Raw genomic sequence first — 19886 nt, forward strand, 5'->3', positions numbered from 1 at the left:
TTTTCTCCAGCTGTCAAGCCTCCAGCATTGAAATACCAGATTAAGTTCTTTAATCCCTTAGTCAGTAATATATTCTGGGAGCATTGGTATGAAGCTCTACCGTGTGTGTTAAAATGAAAAGTTCTCTTTGACAAATAAGTTTAGTAACTGTAATTTCTTTCTTCTCAGCTTCCTTCTGGACAATATACTGAAGCAGAAGAATTCTTTGTCAAGTACAAGAACTAGTATGTGATCTGTGCAAAAAAGCTTTTCACCCCAAATTCCTCAGGGTTCTAAAAAGTTCTCCTGTATAGTCTATCCTGGGTGGGAATGTGTCCCTTTTTTTATAGTCTCCTCGCCTGTTTTTGGTGAGGAAAATGTCTATTCAGAGAGAAGCTCAGGAATTGACTCTTTATATTTACCTGCAGAAAGGTGGGGTGAGGATGGTTCCTGATAAAATCCCTTGTAAAATCCTCTTTACGTTAGTCTAAGATTAAGACCTTGCTACTCAGAGTGTGATCCGTGGACCAGCAGAATTAGCATCAGTTGGGTGCCTGTTAGAAATGTGAACTTTCAAGCCTACCCTAGACCAGGTGGTTTGTGTGCAAAATCAAGTTTAAGAAGCACTGACCTAAGAGACTGTCTCCCCATTGAAGCACATAGTCTTATGTCTGCTTCTGGCTAATCCCCACATCTCAGACACTAGCTGACCAATTCCCCTTTCTCACACTGTGACTGGCTATTTCCATCCCCTTTAGCTCCTATCTACATTGTGAGTGGGCTACCATCTCCCAACTAGAGAAGGATAAGAGGATCCATCAAAAACTAAAGCGCTTCAAAACCAAAATGGCTCAGATGAGACACTTCTTCCATGAGGTAATTAGGAATAGGTATTGCCTATCATTTATTTCATAGAAGCATAAATTACTGGGGTTATCAACCTTGACTGATTCTTCAAAAGACTCATAGTTGCTTTGTATATATGGGTATAAAGTGTTCATTTTGATCGTTGGACTTTTCTTACTTAATTGCCCCAGGCTTTGTTTTACCAGGTCTAAATATGGTATTTTTATAAGTTATAGGGTACTTGGAAATTGAGTTTTTTGATATTCATGAAGTATTTTCAGAACAGATGGTAAACTGACCTCTGGTCCACTTGCGGCATTCTTCTCCCTCTAATGTCAGTCTTCAGCAGTTGATGGTATCTGTAGACAGAAGCAACCATATCATTAAGAGAGAACATTTATTTTCTCAAATTTCTAATCCAGTATAACTAGAAATAGTGATAAAGGAGCTTTAATACACCATACCCAGTGTTACTACTAGTTAAGTACTGGAACATCTGTAAGGGTCTCTTGAGCTGTATTTTAACTCTCGATTTTGCTTTGAAAGCTTTGTATGCATATACCTTTCCCAAAATGGGATTTTTCATTACTGAGTGCCTTGAGAAGAAGAATTTTCTTTCTCAAAGCTTCTTAAGACCTAAAGAGGAGGACTTCCCTGGTGGCACAGTGGTTAAGAATCCACCTGCCAGTGCAGGGGACACGGGTTTGAACCCTGGTCCGGGAAGATCCCACATGCTGTGGAGCGACTAAGCCCGTGCGCCACAACTACTGAGCTTGCACTCTAGAGCCCATGTGCCACAACTGCTGAGCCTGTGTGCCACAACTACTGAGCCCACACACCACAACTACTGAAACCCGCACACCTAGAGCCCGTGCTCTGCAACAAGAGAAGCCACTGCAGTGAGAAGCCCGTGCACCGCAACGAAGAGTAGCCCCCGCTGGCTACAACTAGAGAAAGCTCACGTGCAGCAACAAAGACCCAATGCAGCCAAAAAATAAATAAATTTATTTAAAAAAAAAAACCTAAAGAGGAGCTAGTAAGAAAGAGAGAAAGAAGGAATAATGTATAGCTTCAGCAAAAAAACCCAGCTGTGGCCAAATACATCTGAAAAAACTATATCACCAGGTTTACCAATAAATGAGTTATTTTCCACATCACTTGGAGAGGGCAAGTCGGGCCATGTAGGTTTTATAATATCTTTTTATATGAAAATAATGATAATTGTGTCGTGGGGGTTTCTTTGTTTTTTGGTCTATGTTCTTTTAAAGCCTAATTTGAGAAATGTATGATGAAACTAATCCCATTCCAGTTGGTATTAGATATATAATTTGTGACCCTTGAGCCAAGCTCTGCTAACTGGCTTGTATGCCAGTTTTGCCTTTATAGGTAGGCCATTTAACCAAATCAATTATTCATTTATTCATTGTTTATTATGTGCTAGTCACTATGGTAAGCAAATCACACATGGTCTGTGTTCTCATGTAGCTCACTGTCTAATGGGGAGAGAGAGAGATTTAAAAATAATTCAAATTGTGGTAAGTGCCAGGAAAGAAAGAGCACAGGAAGACCTAATAAAAAAATGCCTACTTTGGATAATCAGTGAAGACTTCACTGAGAATTGAATTATGAATGAGTTAGCAAGACCATGAACACATGTAAATAGTATCCCTGGCATGGGAAATAGCAATATATGAAAGCCCTGAGACAGGATGAGGAACTGAAAGGACAGTGGGATTGATGTACGATAGACAGTGAGTGGCCCGAAATGAGATCAGAAATTTAGGCAAGCAGGTGCTTATAGACCTTTTAGTTTTGTTTTTATTCTAAGTGCAAAGAGGGAAAACACTGGACTATTTAAAACAGGTGAAAGCACATCCAATTTCCTTTTTTTTTTTTTTTGCAGTACGCGGGCCTCTCACTGTTGTGGCCTCTCCCATTGCAGAGCACAGGCTCCGGACGCGCAGGCTCAGCGGCCATGGCTCACGGGCCTAGCCGCCCCGCGGCATGTGGGATCTTCCCAGACTGGGGCACGAACCCGTGTCCCCTGCATCGGCAGGCAGACTCTCAACCACTGCGCCACCAGGGAAGCCCCAATTTTCATTTTTAAAAGATCATCTAGGGTTTCCCTGATGGCGCAGTGGTTAAGAATCTCCCCACCAACACAGGGGACACGGGTTCGAGCCCTGGTCCGGGAAGATCCCACATGCTGCAGAGCAACAGAGCCCGTGCACCACAACTACTGAGCCGGCGCTCTAGAGCCTGCGCTCTGCAACAAGAGAAGCCACCGCAATGAGAAGCCCGCGCACCACAACGAAGAGTAGCCCCCACTTGCCACAACTAGAGAAAGACTGTGCACAGCAACGAAGACCCAACACAGCCATAAATAAATAAATAAAATTTATTAAAAAAAAAGATCATCTAGACTTTGGATTGGAGAAGAGTAAGCGTGAAAGTAGGATGAGCAGTAAGGAGGCTGTTGAAGTTTTCTAGATGAGAAATTAAGGCTTATAGCAGAGTGCTTTCAGTGGTTAGAGAGAATGGATAGATTTGAGTTTACTTTAAAGTAGAATTGACAGGTTTTGGTGCGACGGCTTATATAGATAGGTTTCTGGTCTGAGCAAATGGCTTGAGGTAGAGTCATTTATTAAAGAATGGAAGATTTTAGAAGCAACTGATTTGGGGAAAATCAAGATTTTAGTTTAGACCATGTTAAGCTTAAAATTCTGTAACACATTTCTATCAAGGAGATAGATATACAAATCTGGGTTTTTTAGGCTGCAGTTTAACTTTGGAATGTATCAGCATATACATAATTATTAAAGCCTTAATAATGAATAGAGTCACCCTGGGGAAAGTTCTATACTTTCTAATAGTTCTGTACTTTTAAAAATTTCTTTCTATAAGGCAATGGATGTAAGCCCAGGGCCAATCCTTAAGCAATTCTCACAAATTTAGAGGACCAGGTGAAGAAGGGACTGTTTGCCAGAGTGGTAGGAGAAAGATTAGGAAAAAGATATGTCACAAAAATCAGGGGGAAAGTGTCTTAAGAAAGAAAGAGTTTTTTCCTTAAGGTTTCTTGGAGATCTTTCTTTGAAGCCTTGGGTTATTTATCTTGGGATACCACCCAAAGTTGGATACCAGTGACTTAGGAAAAAAAGAGCCAGTGAAGGTGACTGAGAATTGGCCAAAACAAAAAGTGAAACCAAAATAAAGGCTACCGAAGAGAATATGGTGTCTCAGAAAAGCCTAGGGAAGAGAGTGCTTTGGGGAGAGAATGATGAATTGTTTAATACTTTGTATAGGTAAATTAAGGTGAGTACAGAAACGTTTCCATTATGTTTGGCAATTTGGAGATCATTAATAACCTCGACAAGAGTAGTTTCATTGTGTGATGGAAGTAGAAAGAAGAGTGGAATGGGTGGACAAATAAGTGAAGGAGGTGATGAAATGGAGGTACTGTGTGTTTAAAACTCTTGGAAAAGTTTGGGTATGAAGCAGAACAAAAGAATAGTTGGAGGGGGATGTAGAGTCAGGGAGGTCTTTTTAAGACGTGAAGTTGCCTGGTTGGAGAACTAAGATCCCACATACCGCAACTAAGCCCATGCTCTCTAGAGCCCACGCACCGCAACTAGAGAGACTGCGTGCCGCAACTAGAGAGCCCACATGCCGCGACTAGAGAGCCTGTGTGCCGCAACTAGAGAAGACTGTGTGCCACAATGAAGAGCCCACGCACTGCAATGAAGACCCAGCGCAGCCAAAATAAATAAATTAATTAATTAAAGAAAAGATGAGAAATAGTCAAGCATGGTTGTATGTTATGGGCATGCTCCAGTAGAGAGAGATTCCTAAGAAGGCAAGAAGGAATGGAATCCAAAGCATATATGGAGAGAATGGCCTCTGTTAGGGAGCAGTGACACTTTATCTGGTAACAGGCAAGAGGATAGATGCAAATACAGGTAAGTGTGTAGGATGTGGTATTATGAAAATGGGGAACTCCCTTCTTTTCTCTTAATAAATTTTGAAGTAGGGTTATCAGCTAAAGGTTGCATGGAGGAGTGTGTTTCCTGGACAGTGATCTTTTGGTCTTATTGTTTGATTTCATAATTCCTCTAGGATGAAGAGCCCTTCAACCCAGACTATGTAGAGGTGGATAGGATATTGGATGAGTCTCACAGCATTGACAAGGACAATGGGGAGGTGAGTTGGGGGCGTGGAGGAACATGAAAGGCCTCTTAAAGATTTCTGCCTGTCTGCTTGCCCATCCTTTATTTTTCAGATATGGCTGAAAAATTTCTTGGACTGAAAAGGTACTTTTGAATTTTTCTGAGAGATACTTAGAATGATACTGGGAAGGTAAAGGAGAACAGAGAGAGGCTAAAACGAAAGATTCTCAAATATCTGGGAGCTGTTTTACAGAGACTCATTAACCTTGGCCTCATTTTCTCACAGATTTTATATGGGAGACCCTTGACCTTCAGTTGGGGGTGAGAGGTGGGGATGGAGAAAGGGATACTTTACGAATCTCCAAATTTGTGAATATAAAAATACTTGCATAGACTCATAGCTTTCTTCATGTTGTTGAGAATTATTTCCTGTACTTAGCATCAGTTAAATGCATTTTCATTTGTCACTAAAACAGATACACTGCATTTGTGTCAGCACCTTTAAACAAATGTGAGGTCCTATTCCCACAGGTTCAGATTCAGTACATCTAGGGTGGGATCCAGAGATCTGTATTTTTAAGTTGGTTCTCCAAGGGCTTCTCATGCATAGTTTGATTTGGGAACCACAGCACTAAAGCTTTCTTAGATTGGGTAGCTGATTTTAGATATGTTAAAACACTAGGTGATATGTTTTCATTAATCACTTTTTTTCATTTTCCAAATAAGAGTTGTATAGATCTAAGCCACCAGTGAATTCAGCATTGCTCTCATTTAAATTTAAATTTAAATTTACTTAGGCCATGACCCGCCTTTTTGTTAGAACTCTTCTCACTTCAAGTCATAGTTGTTGGTTTAACTTTGCAGGGCCACATTTCATCCAGTTGTCCTCACTTCAGTCACTGCTTACAGAGTGGGTAGCAGAGCCTTGTTAAGACATCAGTGCTGGATGGTGGGCTGGACTCACTCACAAGCTAAATGACTTGCTCCCATATATCATCTGTACAGGGCCTAAGAGGCAAAGTCTTCCCTCTGTAAAATTCCCAGTTTATTTTACAAGCCTTCAGCGTTTCTCAGATAGAACCTTAGATATCCAAGGCCCGTTACAATTGAGTGTCTTTAAATCCTAAGAAGAATGCCTCAGAAAACATATCTTCTGCTTTTGGGGTTAGGGGTGGGAATTACTGCTTATTGTTCATTTGTGGGAGGTGAGAGTGGAATGGACCAGTTATTAGTCAGGACAGGTTAGCTACTGTTAAATTATTCTCATCGCTTTCAGGATCTCAGCCTTCCCAGCCTTGAAAATCTTATGCTCTCTATCACTATACTTACACCTTCATCTTCCAAAAGTAATTGGACTTTGATTAGGCTCCTCTGGAATGTATTGGGACCAGTATGACAGATGAAAGTGTTTTAGTACCCTGGTACTGTAATTTATGTTCCCAGTATTGGATAAAAACGTTATGTTTGCCCATTTCCCCCTCCTCTCCAAAATGAGTTTGTCATCCTTATTACGTTACCCAATAGTGGAAATAAATATTAAAGTCCTTGGAAGAGTAAGGGTGCCGGAAATATGTGACGTGGACAAATGTCTTTATGTAGAAAGTGACCTGAGTCACTACAGTAAAGAAAAAGGTCAAAGAGAAATTACATTAATTCTAGGTATTCCTTGATCTATATCTCTATTGAGACACATATCTTCATACTTCTTGCTGGCTGTTTTAAGGGGTATTCTGTGAGTTGATAATTAGAGATTTCCTGGTGATTACACTAGGCCCAGTCTAATTCTTCTCGATTCATATAAACCAAATATGGAAATGCAGTCCGGTCCGTGATCAGTCATCTTGAGTAGTGAGAATAGGAGCCATATTACCACTGGTCACTGCCCCGTCCCGTGCACTAGAATGCCTACATAGAGCATAGCACCATAGTTGGAGCTTCAGCATTTCCCCTTCCTCTTCATTCTTAGCCCTCTTCGGGGATACCTCTTGCAGTTATCTCCTAGCTTCCTGGGGCTCGCAAGAAAATCTCTTTACCACCATATGGCTGCTCTTTGAAACAGCATCTGCGCTGAGAGCTCCAGGAGCTCAGAAGCCCAGTGATTTCAGTCCTGCTCTGCTCCTATGGATTTAACCTGTTCTTTGCTTCTACAGTAGCCTGGCTTCTACTGTATCAAATTTGGTGCCAGGAGGATAGTATGAAACAGGGCTACCATATCTTTTAATTCAATAATTAACAATAATTAATTCAGTTCAACAATTCAATTTCAATCTAATTGAACACAATAAAGGATTTTTTTTGTTTGTATAATCTGCTTGGTTGATGAGCCTAATGTTTCAGTGCTTAGTGTTCTAGATAGTGCTGGGTAGAAATTTCACTTTCAGATTCTGATAAATTGTCTGGAAACAGGATCAGAGCCATAAATAGGACAGTGCATCAGCAGGTGAGCCTCTGTCTGGTGTTTTCAGCCTGACTTTTTTGGCACCTTTTTAGATATTGACACTTTGTGATCTGATTCTTTAGTCAAATTCTTATCTTTTAATCACGGCAGAGAACACAGAATCGTTCGTTTCATTAAGGCTTTGGCTTTTTTCTCTCTTAGCCTGTAATTTACTACTTGGTAAAATGGTGCTCTCTGCCCTATGAGGATAGTACATGGGAGCTAAAAGAGGATGTTGATGAGGGCAAGATTCGAGAATTTAAACGGATCCAGTCAAGGCACCCAGAACTCAAAAGGGTGGTAAGTATATCTGCATTTAGATTGTAAAGTCCATATAGGCAATGATTTAATTTTCTTTGTTTTAGCTTTTTATTATGGAAATTTTCAAACATATATAAAAGTTGAAGAAGTAGTATAATGCACCCGTCACCCAACTTTAATGAACACATAGCCAATCTTGTTTCACATATTTCTCTACCTACTCATTTCCCCATTTCCCAGATTATTTTAAAATAAATCTCAGATTCCTTCATTTTATGTGTAACATTTCAGTGTTTATGTCTAAAAGATAAATAGTACCATTGTTAACACTTGAAAAAATTTAACCATCCCTAAATATCATCAAGTAAGCAATCACTGTATTTCCCTGATTATCTTCTAACTTTTGTTAAATTGTTTGAATTAAATTCTAAGTAAGGTCTATATATTGCTATTAGTTAATATATATCTCATATATATCTTTCTTAATTATAGTTTCCCCTTGATCTCCTCTCCCTCCTTTGCAATTTTCTCTTGAAGAAACCAGGTGATTGTTCTCTGGGGTTTTCCATAGTCAGTTTGCCAGTTACATTCCCCTTGGTACCTTTTCTGTCCCTTATATTTCACATAAATAGTTAGATGTAGAGCAGTAATGTCTGTTAGAACTTTTTATAGCCGTTCTGTCCAATACAGTAGCCACCAGCCACATTTCAAATGCTTAGTAGTCACATGTGGCTAAAGGCAGATATAAAACATTTTCTATCATTGTAGACAGTTCCATTAGATAACACTGTTCTAGAGGCTGCATCAGGTTGGGGAGGGAGACCACTAAATCCACTTTATAGATGGTTCTGATAGGTTGTCTTTTGTGATATCAGCCATTTTTGTTCATTGTTGAGATCCATTCTTTCAAGAGTTTTAAATGGTGATTCTGTCATTTCTTCGTTTATTAGACAGAATCTTCTGTAAAAAGAAATACGTTTCACCTACTGTTTGGTTACCCTAAGGTACAGATGGTATAGGAATGGAGGATAAATGCTTTATTTATTTACCTTATCCTTTATTTCCCAGTTTCAAAATAATGAAGTACTTCCTTAGCACCCTCCAAAAGTGATCAGTGGGCTTTTTCTCTTTCCTTCTTCCTCTTTTTTTTTTAAAAGTGTCATTATGGACTCATGAGTTTGAATATATTTAACATGGTAATGTTTTTGAATTGACTTCAACTATTAGAACTACCTAGTAAGTTTACCTAATTTCGTTAGTGTCTCCATGCCATTTATTCAAATTTTCTATTTTTTTAGAATCGTCCACAAGCAAGTGCCTGGAAGAAGTTGGAGTTGTCACATGAGTATAAAAACAGAAACCAATTAAGGGAATATCAGTTGGAAGGGGTCAATTGGCTGCTCTTTAATTGGTATAACAGGTAAAGAAAAGAGTAGGACCATAACATATAGGATTAGTCTGAGATTATTTTTATTTATTTTCTGTTGAAACAGTTTCTTTTTAAGTAGTTTTTAAAAAGATGGTCTCTTTTGACTTGCTTTTCTTTTTCTGTGATGAATCTGCAGGCAGAACTGCATCCTGGCTGATGAGATGGGATTGGGCAAAACCATTCAGTCCATTGCCTTCTTACAGGAGGTATATAATGTGGGCATCCATGGCCCCTTCCTGGTCATTGCCCCACTGTCCACAATTACTAACTGGGAGAGAGAATTCAACACGTGGACAGAGATGAACACTATTGTGTACCATGGCAGTCTGGCCAGCCGGCAGATGATTCAGCAGTATGAAATGTACTGCAAAGATTCACGGGTGAGTTGTATGTAATACAAATATTATGGTTTAGAGAGTAGGCCAAGGTACCTGGTATTTTAGAGGCTTTTATATGAATCAAAGACTTTTATTGAGACTCTCTGTGATTTAAGGCAAAATTTTTGTTTAGGTTGTACAGGGCATTTTTTTTTTACTTCGCTCTTTTTATCCAATGGACATTTTAATCCAGTGGAAATTCTGACTTTATTTATGAATACATATATTTAAAATAGAGTTTTATCAGCATTGATGTTTTCATCAAGAAAGAATTTTCCAGAATGAAATTCATTTAGCTACTTTATTAATTCCTTGATCCATATGGTGGTGAACGTAAGCCATGTCCTTTCTTTTTTTTTTTTTTTTTTTTTTTTTTGCAGTACGCGGGCCTCTCCTGCTGCGGAGCACAGGCTCCGGACGTGCAGGCTCAGCGGCCATGGCTCACGGGCCCAGCCGCTCCGCGGCATGTGGGATCTTCCCGGACCAGGGCACGAACCCGTGTCCCCTGCATCGGCAGGCGGACTCTCAACCACTGTGCCACCAGGGAAGCCCCATCTTTTCTTAACATTGAATTTTATGAGACTTTTTTTCCTACCATTAGTTTCCTGTGGTTTTTATTTCTACCAAACCAAATTTATTCAAGTCGTATTTTGTTGCTCTTAATTTTGCTAAGATAATTGGATTCTTCTGTCCACTTTTTAGATAGTAACCAATATTATCACATACTACATTAGCTATTTCACTTTTAGTTTTATCTTGTATGTTTCAGCAGCACTCAACATTTGTGGATTTTAGTGTTTACCAACAGAAGGTGTAGGGCTGAAATACATGAGGTAGGCATGCAGCAGAGTCAAAAATGTCCAGCTTCATTCAGTGAAGTCTCATTTTCCCAAGAAGCTGAGTGTGCTGAGGAAGCAGCGTATCTTAGATTCAGTGATTTGGCACTGTTTATCAGGAAGATGAACAGTGGCAGAGGTGGGTGGTGGTGCAGTTGGTATTTCCTATTAAGCCTGCCTGAATATGAAAAACGGATGTGTGATTCAGAAGAGCATCTCCTTTAGGTACATTTTAGGCCTTTTCTGACTTTATTGCCTTCATGCTTAGGGGCGCCTCATCCCGGGTGCATACAAGTTTGATGCCCTGATCACCACTTTTGAGATGATTTTGTCAGACTGTCCCGAGCTTCGTGAGATTGAATGGCGTTGTGTCATCATTGATGAAGCCCATCGACTAAAGAACCGTAATTGCAAGCTGCTTGATAGTCTCAAGCACATGGACCTGGTGAGTTCCTCTCACTGACTTGTGGGCAGAAACACCTGGAATTAAAGAAATCCTAATTCCCTGTGGAATTAATATAACCTTAATTTAGCAGAGAAGAAAAGAATCAGAGTCTTGGTATTGGGTGGTGGGTATGGCCTGTGGGAATGGTAACCTGAAAGTCATAAAATTTATATAAATTTTAGAGTTGGTAGTTGATTGTAGGTTAACGGTTCTCAACTGGGTGGAGAGGTTGGGTATTACGTTAGTTACCTATTGCTGCATAACAAAATACCCAAAAACTTAGTGGCTTAAAACAACTATGTTTTTCATGATTCTCTAGCTCAGCAACTTAGTCTGGGCTTGGTGAGCCCATTCTTTTGGTGGTCTTGCCTGGAGTCAGTAATGCAGCTGTAGCTGACAATTGGTGCTGGTTGTTGCCTGGGTCATCTTCCACATGGCCCGTCACCCGCTGTGGGCCAGCCTTTGCTTCTGTACATGATAGAGTCAGGGCAGTGTTCCAAGAGGGTAAAGGTGGAAGCTGCAAGGCCTTTGAGGCATAGGCTCTGAAACTCACATGATATCACTTCTGCTACATTCTCTTTGTCAGAGCAAGTTACAAGGCAAGCCCATGTTGAAGGGGTGAACCTTGATAGGAGGAACTACCGAAAATTATTGGCCATATTTAACCCAGCACAGGTACATTCTTCAGAGGGGGCCATGTTAGGATGCCTGTGGGGAGTTGAGTGCGGAGAGGCATATTTAATTGGAAAAAACGTATTCTGAATATTTCTTTATTGGCTTATATATTTAAGATAAATTAATATGTTAAATAATATCAAGGGTTTTCTTGAATATTTTATCGAAAGAGGGAGCAAGTAAAAGAAAAGAGAGTAGTCTGGTCCATTCCCATAATTTTACAGTTAAAGAAATGAAAGCTAAAGTTATATACTTGATAGAAAACCCTAGAAGTCCTTCTGAGTTTTATCATTCTTCTGTGTTCTCCATTTCTAGGAGCACAAAGTGCTACTCACAGGAACACCATTGCAAAATACTGTGGAGGAGCTGTTTAGCCTGCTTCATTTCTTGGAACCTTCACAGTTTCCGTCAGAATCAGAGTTCCTCAAGGACTTTGGGGATCTCAAGACAGAGGAACAGGTAGGAAGTCTGTCTAATGCGGTACTAACCCAGGACAAAAAAAGGTGAAGTTTGTACTAGGCAGATATCTACCGTCTTAGATATCACGGGCTGTTCTGAACTCCATGTATGTAACCTTGTGCCTACATCGTTTGTGGCATTGTCCAAAATCTACTTTTCTCAGATACTGGAAAACTCTCATTGTATTTCTCCATGTTTCCACCTAATGTGAGAATGTTTGTCCTCATGTTAGTGATTTCTTTTTTCTCTGTATTGGGCACAGGTTCAAAAGCTACAGGCCATTCTCAAGCCAATGATGCTGAGAAGACTCAAAGAGGATGTTGAAAAGAACCTGGCACCTAAGCAGGAAACCATTATTGAAGTAGAGCTGACCAACATTCAGAAGAAATACTATCGGGCTATTTTGGAGAAGAATTTCTCCTTTCTTTCCAAAGGGGCAGGCCATACTAACATGCCTAATCTACTCAATACAATGATGGAGTTGCGCAAATGCTGCAACCACCCATATCTCATCAATGGTGAGGGAATTCCTGGAAAACACCTACATTTCTGTGTTACCTTGTTTACTTTATAAGTGATATTCCTCAGGAATAATGTATGCATTGACTGATCCATCCTAATTTGGGAATAGAGGAGATTTCTCCTTTTAAAACAATTCTCATTTGGAAGTCTTCCTGTAGTTCTTTCTACCCCTTTGATCCTGCATAATCTCCAAAGTTAAAAAGGATTTGCTGTTTAGAATTTCATGAATGAGAACTCAAGTTATGCTGTTCTGTCTTCAGTGGTGCTCCATTTTGCTGTTTGTGTTTTGGATGCCAGCAGGGTAGTAATAGTGGTTTGCATATACTATTCTGGTCCTTGTCCACATACTTACATATATTTTACCCAGTTCTTAAGCCTGACTTACAAGGAATATTTTGTATGAATAAAATTGAGGATGACTTAGGATTTTGGGGGTGCTGAAATTCTGTGTGTAACATTGATACCAAGTCAGATTACCTTTTTTTCTTTGCTTCCTTGTCTCAGTTAAATCAACTGCAGCCTTAGTATGTTTCTCTGGATCTCACCATCAGGTTTGATTTTTCTTTTGGCAGGTGCAGAAGAAAAAATCCTAACAGAATTTCGAGAAGCTTGCCATATCATACCTCATGACTTCCACTTGCAGGCAATGGTTCGTTCAGCTGGCAAATTGGTTCTTATTGACAAGTTACTTCCGAAACTTAAAGCTGGTGGCCATAAGGTTCTGATCTTCTCCCAGATGGTACGCTGCCTAGATATCCTAGAGGATTATCTAATCCAGAGGAGGTAAGAAAAGAGTCATTCTTCACCTTGTGTTTACTATATACTCATAAGGCTGCAAAGAGTAGGAGGGCCTGGGTTTAATTAAAGTCGACCAGGACTGGGATAAGAGAAGTGTTTAAGACTCTCACTCTCCACTTTCTGATAAAGTTTTTGGTGAACTAGAGATATAGAGGTACTGATATTAATCCCAGTCTGCTTTTTTGTTCTCTTTTTCTGCTTAGCTGATTAAACTTTCTTTTCTGTGATTCCCATACAGGTACTTGTATGAGCGTATCGATGGGCGAGTTAGAGGCAACCTTCGGCAGGCTGCTATTGACCGCTTCAGCAAGCCTGACTCAGACCGATTTGTCTTTTTGCTATGCACCCGGGCTGGTGGACTTGGAATTAATCTCACAGCTGCTGATACTTGCATCATCTTTGATTCAGATTGGAATCCGCAAAATGACCTGCAGGTAAAGGAAATCATTGTCTTAGGGACTAACACATAACCTGGGAGGTTTTGCAACAGGATCAGGATCTTAGAAAGTCTTGTCTTTTAGAGAGTATAGAATTGTTAGTTAGGTTACCAAACTTGTTCTGTAAAGCGCCAGATAGTAAATATTTTAGGCTTTGTAAATCAGACAGCCTCTGTTGTAACTACTCACCTCTGCTCTTGTACCACAAAAGCAGCTATAGACAATATGTAAATAAATGGGTAGAGCTGTGTTTCAGCAAAAACTTTATTCACAGAAACAGGTGACTAGGATTTGCTGACCCCTGGTCTAGATGATGGGGCAATAATTTCATCTTGTAGTTGACTTTTGATTTTGAGTTGATTTCATGGCTGCTTTATAGATGGAAATCGGTATTTTGAATCCTTCTCCCCCCACCCCCTCTAATGTTATGTTTTTTGTTTCTTTAAATTAATTTATTTTATTTATTTGGCTGCATCAGGTCTTAGTTGCAGCACGCGGGATCTTTGTAGAGGCGTGTGGGCTTCTCTCTAGTTGTGGCACACGGGCTCCAGAGCGCAAGGGCTTAGTTGCCCTGTGGCACGTGGGATCTTAGTTCCCCAACCAGGGATCGGACCCGCGTCCCCTGCATTGGAAGGGGGATTCTTAACCACTGGACCACCAGGGAAGTCCCTCTAATGTTATGTTATCTTTGCCCTTCCTTCCACCAGGCCCAAGCACGGTGTCATCGAATTGGGCAGAGTAAAGCTGTGAAGGTGTACCGTCTCATCACTCGTAATTCTTATGAGAGAGAGATGTTTGATAAGGCTAGCCTCAAGTTGGGATTGGATAAAGCTGTGCTTCAGTCCATGAGTGGTCGGGATGGCAACATTACTGGAGTGAGTCTTCTTAATCTCTAGCTATACTTGTAACAGGTCATAGTGATGGAGGGAGACAAAAGCTATTTTTGCATAGGATCCTGACCTCTCATTTGGGTTCTCAATTATTGTTTCTTAAAATATAATAAAATGTCATGATATGGTTAGATAATATTCTCTTGTAGTTTTTTCACCTTTCTATTGGATTTTGTAGATCCAGCAGTTCTCCAAGAAGGAGATTGAAGATCTCTTACGGAAAGGAGCATATGCAGCCATAATGGAGGAAGACGATGAGGGCTCCAAGTTTTGTGAAGAGGACATTGACCAGATCTTGTTAAGACGAACCACTACCATCACCATTGAATCTGAAGGAAAGGGTTCTACGTTTGCCAAGGTATGTTCTGTCGGTGCCAGCGGCTGAAGAAGCAGAGAGAGAGAGACAGGGCTCTCTAGAATTGAATGTATTTTTTCAATGTAGTTTTTAAATATACTGGTTTCCCATTGTTCAAAAAAGTGGTATAGTCAACTTTACTGTTTCTTTGTTCCTCACTAGGCAAGCTTTGTGGCTTCTGAAAATAGGACTGATATTTCTCTGGATGACCCCAACTTTTGGCAAAAGTGGGCCAAAAAGGCTGACCTGGACATGGATCTACTCAATAGCAAGGTGAGCTTCCTTCTCCTTTAGGGAGGAAGTATTGCAGAAAACACGTTACTTTCTGGAGTCTTTATAGCTGCTCTGATTCTTCAGTGCTGACCTTGGCTTATAATGGTATATACAAGGGCCATGATAAAAACTTTCTACACGGGAGGCCCCAGAAAACTACTTAGATAACTACCACTTAATTTCGCTTCCTGAGTACCCGTAGATTATTTTGCATGTCCAAAAAAGAATCTCTCTTTGAGTATCTACAAATGTTACATCCAAGGCTATTTCAATCTGATTGTCTTTAATTCCTTTCCCGTGATCATATCGTGAAGAGAGTTACTTCTCCTTTTGTTCTCTGCATAGAATAACTTGGTGATTGACACACCTAGAGTACGAAAACAGACCCGCCACTTCAGCACTCTGAAAGATGATGACCTAGTGGAATTCTCTGATTTGGAAAGTGAAGATGATGAGCGGCCACGCTCTCGCCGACATGACCGTCATCATACCTATGGGCGCACTGACTGCTTTCGGGTGGAAAAGCACCTCCTGGTATATGGGTAAGAACCCACCTTGCCATCAGAGGTAGTTCGTCTCCATCCTGATAGACACCTAGTTTGCTTTTCAAATTGGAAGCTATGGTCAAAAAGGGGATAATGGGAAAAACTTTATTCTGTTACCATGTTTTTCCAAGATCTTTTTGTCTCCCACCTTTTGGGAAACGCGATTCTGAGGGACTGGGGAATATCACTGAATTAGAGTCCCCAGGAAAATATCAGTATAATTTCTTTTTTTGGCTTTTTTTTTAAGTTGGGGACGGTGGCGAGATATTCTGTCTCATGGACGCTTCAAGCGACGGATGACTGAAAGAGATGTGGAAACGATTTGCCGGGCCATCCTTGTGTACTGTCTTTTACACTATCGTGGGGATGAAAATATCAAAGGCTTCATCTGGGACTTGATTAGCCCTGCTGAAAATGGCAAGACAAAAGAATTGCAGAATCATTCAGGTGATTATCAAGTCTTTGCTTTTCATCTTTTTATAGGTTACCTAATCCTCTTCAGGTCCAAGGGTTTTTCTCAATCCAAGTCTTCGATGTATCCCCTTTCCCAGGTCTGTCTATCCCTGTGCCCCGTGGACGCAAGGGGAAAAAAGTAAAGTCACAAAGCACTTTTGATATCCATAAGGCAGATTGGATCCGGAAATATAACCCTGATACTCTGTTCCAAGATGAGAGTTATAAGAAGCACTTGAAACATCAGTGTAACAAGTAAGGATGGAATTTAACATACTAAAGCATTTTCCACCTCAAGCTTTCTACACTATTATTGAGCCAGTTCTTTCTCTATCCCTTCTAGGGTCCTGTTGCGGGTACGAATGCTATACTATCTGAGACAGGAGGTTATTGGAGACCAGGCAGAGAAGGTGTTAGGGGGTGCTATTGCCAGGTAAAGTTATGCTGTATTTTTCTTTATGCCATGGCTTATTCCAGAAAAGAATGGTGTACTTATTTCATTCCAAACTATTTTGGGGATACCTGATAATTAAGATCTGTATATCAGGTCTTCAGTCCTGTACAGTCGGCCTTTTGTATCCATGGGTTTTGCATCCTTTTGATCCATGGTTAGTTGGATCCATGGATATGAAGGGCCAACTGTATTCATTGTACGACACCATTTTATATAAGGGGCTTGAACATCCATGGATTTTGGTATCTGGGGGGACTCCTGGAACCAATCCCCTGTGGATACTGAGGGACAGCTGTTCTTGATACCAGTGGAAGGAAATAGGCAGATGTATGACCATTTAAATTAATAGATAAAAGAAGATCCCTGTAATAATCTTCCCAAGGATTGTCTACTTTAATTTCCTGCCTTGCTATGCTGACTCTGCCTCTTATACCTTTAGTGAGATTGACATATGGTTCCCAGTAGTGGATCAGCTGGAGGTTCCAACAACATGGTGGGACAGTGAGGCTGATAAGTCCCTGCTCATTGGCGTCTTTAAGCATGGTAGGTATCTGCTCTTAGTCTGTTCTTTTCCCATTGTAGATTTATGTCCACAGATGGGATATTTAGCAAAATGCTCATGACCAATAATTATGTTTGAATGGGAAACTAGTCCTTAAATATCCAGAGCCATTAGTTCCTATGAATAAATGTTTAAGAAAGACCAGATGGATAGTTAAATCCCAAGGTAGGGAGTCTCCCATTTGTTCTCTAATCACTGTTACCAATCTGTTTGTAGTGGTATCTAAGTTAAGCTTCCACAATCCGGGGAAATAATGCATGTCCACTCTTGTTAATAATAACCATGATTAATTTGTATCACTTTCCTGTGGCTTGCTGAAAGTGTTCTTCTTGTATAACATCTTATTTGTCTAAATATTCAGCGGTTACTCTCACATAGTTGTGAACAACCATGCTTGAGTAAAACAAAAATAGAGTATAAAAAGGGAGAAAACTCCCTTTTCAGTCTTGCCTAATAACAAATTCCAGGCATTAAAAGCAGTAAGTGCTAACTTCCAGCCTAGTTACTTAGTGAATTGGAATATCATTTCTTTTTTAATATACTTTCACATTTACTTCTATAAAATAAAAGTAGTGGCACTTAATTCACGTTTTTGACATGTTTAATTGGATAGGAAAAACTGTGAGCATTTGTAGTCTTAGATTTACTTGTAAGACACAGAGGCTTTAGAAGAGTCCAAACATCCTGAAGTGTGTTCATCATTCATCAAACATTCAGAGTGCCTGTTTGTTTGCAGGTGCAGATCTCTTATCCTTTATTTGAAAATGTGTGACCTAGTTCTAAATCATTTAAACTTTTAAAATTTCCTCACTTATGTATTGATAGTAAGAATGATGATAAAATATTACCCGTTAAATGGCTAAGTAAATCTATTACCATTCTCTATAACCACCGATTAAATTCCTGTTTTCAGTAACTAGTGATAAAACTCGTGACTCTAAATTGCTGTAGAAATGTTAAATATCGTACTATAACCCAACAGCTATCCAAGTTAAAATTTTCACTGTATTTTGCATTATGATACCAAAGTAGCCCACATTGTTATTGCAGCAGCATACGAAGCTTACTTACATAAAGGCAAAATGAATCTCTGATTTTCTTCAAATTATGGCTCTTTTTCTTCTAGGCTATGAAAAATATAATACTATGAGGGCAGACCCAGCCTTGTGCTTCCTGGAAAAGGCTGGCCGACCAGATGACAAAGCCATTGCAGCAGAACATCGAGTGTTGGATAATTTTTCTGACATAGTGGAAGGGTAAGCATTAGTGTTTAGTTCTCTTAAAGCTCTGTGTCCACCCTATGAAGGGTATTTGTTGCTTGTACTAAGAGATGACATAACTCTAGCCTTGACTGAACCCATTCGGATTCTTAATGGTGGTTATACTCATGAATGATAAACTCTTAACAAATAGTGAGACCAGCAGAAAGGTCTCCATAAACTGGCCTAAAACCATACATTGCAGTCTGATGCAACTAAGGGTGAAAATTAATGTTATTCCCAAATGGCTTATTTGACGTTCTATTCAGTTTTCTTTGCAATGCTTTTCTGTACAGCCGTAGTAGCTGAGAGGATAACTGGTTCTCTTGAAAGGTAGTAGTCATGCAGCAATCCCATGCCACTTATATGATAGAGCCTCAGGAAATTTTAGCCCTGGTTTATCTCCCAGTGGCGGCTGACACATAAAGGTGTTACTCTGCCTGGATACATGCCTCGATGATGAGTTGCCATGCTAATACTGAGCCACCAGGTAGGGCATTGTTGCCCTGGTTTGGGTGCCAATGAGTTTAACAAAACTTCTCACGTGGAGACCTGAGGGGCATGTGAAATAGTTGGCTTCGCTCATGAATACCCTCCCAGTCCTTTGTGATTGAGAGATTTCTCTTTGATGATCACAACCTCAGTTTGCCTAGTATAGGACCCTCAAAGGAAATTGGATTGTTTATTTATTGCAAATCATTTATTATATCATCCTTCTACTCAATAGAGCAAAGTATCAATAGTAAAAATAAGCAAGCATAGACCATTCAAATGAAGTAATAAAAGTAAATACTAGTTGGGAAGGAGGGGGAAAATGGGTTAAACAATAAAAAGTGCTAGTAAGAGAAAGGAAATGTGCTGGTCAAAGTGTTTCTTTTAAAGTCAAACAATTTAGAACTGAACTTTGTCGTTTTCTCACGCCTCTGGATGATTTTAGGGTTGACTTTGATAAAGATTGTGAAGATCCTGAATATAAACCACTCCAGGGTCCCCCAAAGGATCAAGATGATGAGGTGAGGAATTCTCATTTGAGTCCAGCTTTTCTCTGTTACTAAATAGTATTCTCCTATTCCCTGAATCATGAAGTACATTGATTAATTTATAATACAAAATGGAAAGACCATTTGAGACTATAAAGTATTAATGGAAAGGATTTTAACACCAGCTGGGGGAGATCAGGTATGGCTTTGTGGAGGAGGTGGGACCCAAGCTGGACAATGAAGTATATTATTTGACTACTTAATTCCTGAGTCCCCCTGTCTTCAAGCCTTCGATAAGGACTGACTTTGCAGGTTTTATTTTCATATTCTTTTACTTGGTTGCTTCCAATTTTCTGTGAGAGTTCCTTTCATGAGAAGATTTTCTGGATCCCATGGTGCCATAGAAAGACACACACGAGAAAGTGATTTCAGAGTGCCAATTTTACCCCTT

At 39.9% G+C, this 19886-nt stretch overlaps 1 protein-coding gene and 1 non-coding gene across 8 annotated transcripts in view; both read left to right on the top strand.

The window, feature by feature from the left end:
- Window positions 1–19886, top strand: part of CHD8 (chromodomain helicase DNA binding protein 8) — a 56640-nt gene that overhangs the window by 28601 nt on the left and 8153 nt on the right. For 6 of the 7 annotated variants that reach the window (XR_012330032.1, XM_019935137.3, XM_019935141.3 and 3 more), the window contains exons 8-28: window positions 169–224; window positions 738–855; window positions 4939–5022; window positions 7588–7725; window positions 8985–9106; window positions 9252–9495; window positions 10597–10773; window positions 11764–11907; window positions 12170–12425; window positions 13002–13212; window positions 13466–13661; window positions 14372–14539; window positions 14733–14912; window positions 15072–15182; window positions 15528–15724; window positions 15975–16174; window positions 16255–16435; window positions 16524–16613; window positions 17074–17177; window positions 18323–18452; window positions 19393–19468. Coding sequence is in view for 6 of the 7 variants with exons in the window: in XM_019935137.3 (XP_019790696.1) it covers window positions 169–224; window positions 738–855; window positions 4939–5022; window positions 7588–7725; window positions 8985–9106; window positions 9252–9495; window positions 10597–10773; window positions 11764–11907; window positions 12170–12425; window positions 13002–13212; window positions 13466–13661; window positions 14372–14539; window positions 14733–14912; window positions 15072–15182; window positions 15528–15724; window positions 15975–16174; window positions 16255–16435; window positions 16524–16613; window positions 17074–17177; window positions 18323–18452; window positions 19393–19468 (3183 nt within the window). In the remaining variant the exon portion in view is untranslated. The remainder of the gene's footprint in view (window positions 1–168; window positions 225–737; window positions 856–4938; window positions 5023–7587; window positions 7726–8984; window positions 9107–9251; window positions 9496–10596; window positions 10774–11763; window positions 11908–12169; window positions 12426–13001; window positions 13213–13465; window positions 13662–14371; window positions 14540–14732; window positions 14913–15071; window positions 15183–15527; window positions 15725–15974; window positions 16175–16254; window positions 16436–16523; window positions 16614–17073; window positions 17178–18322; window positions 18453–19392; window positions 19469–19886) is intronic. The other variant, XM_019935139.3, reaches the window with a different exon arrangement.
- On the top strand, window positions 18907–19016 carry LOC117311469 (small nucleolar RNA U6-53/MBII-28). The gene has a single exon (XR_004525666.1). It is a non-coding gene; the product is annotated as a small nucleolar RNA U6-53/MBII-28 (small nucleolar RNA).

Source organism: Tursiops truncatus, chromosome 2 (genome assembly GCF_011762595.2).
Source record: "Tursiops truncatus isolate mTurTru1 chromosome 2, mTurTru1.mat.Y, whole genome shotgun sequence".
Taxonomy (NCBI): domain Eukaryota; kingdom Metazoa; phylum Chordata; class Mammalia; order Artiodactyla; family Delphinidae; genus Tursiops; species Tursiops truncatus.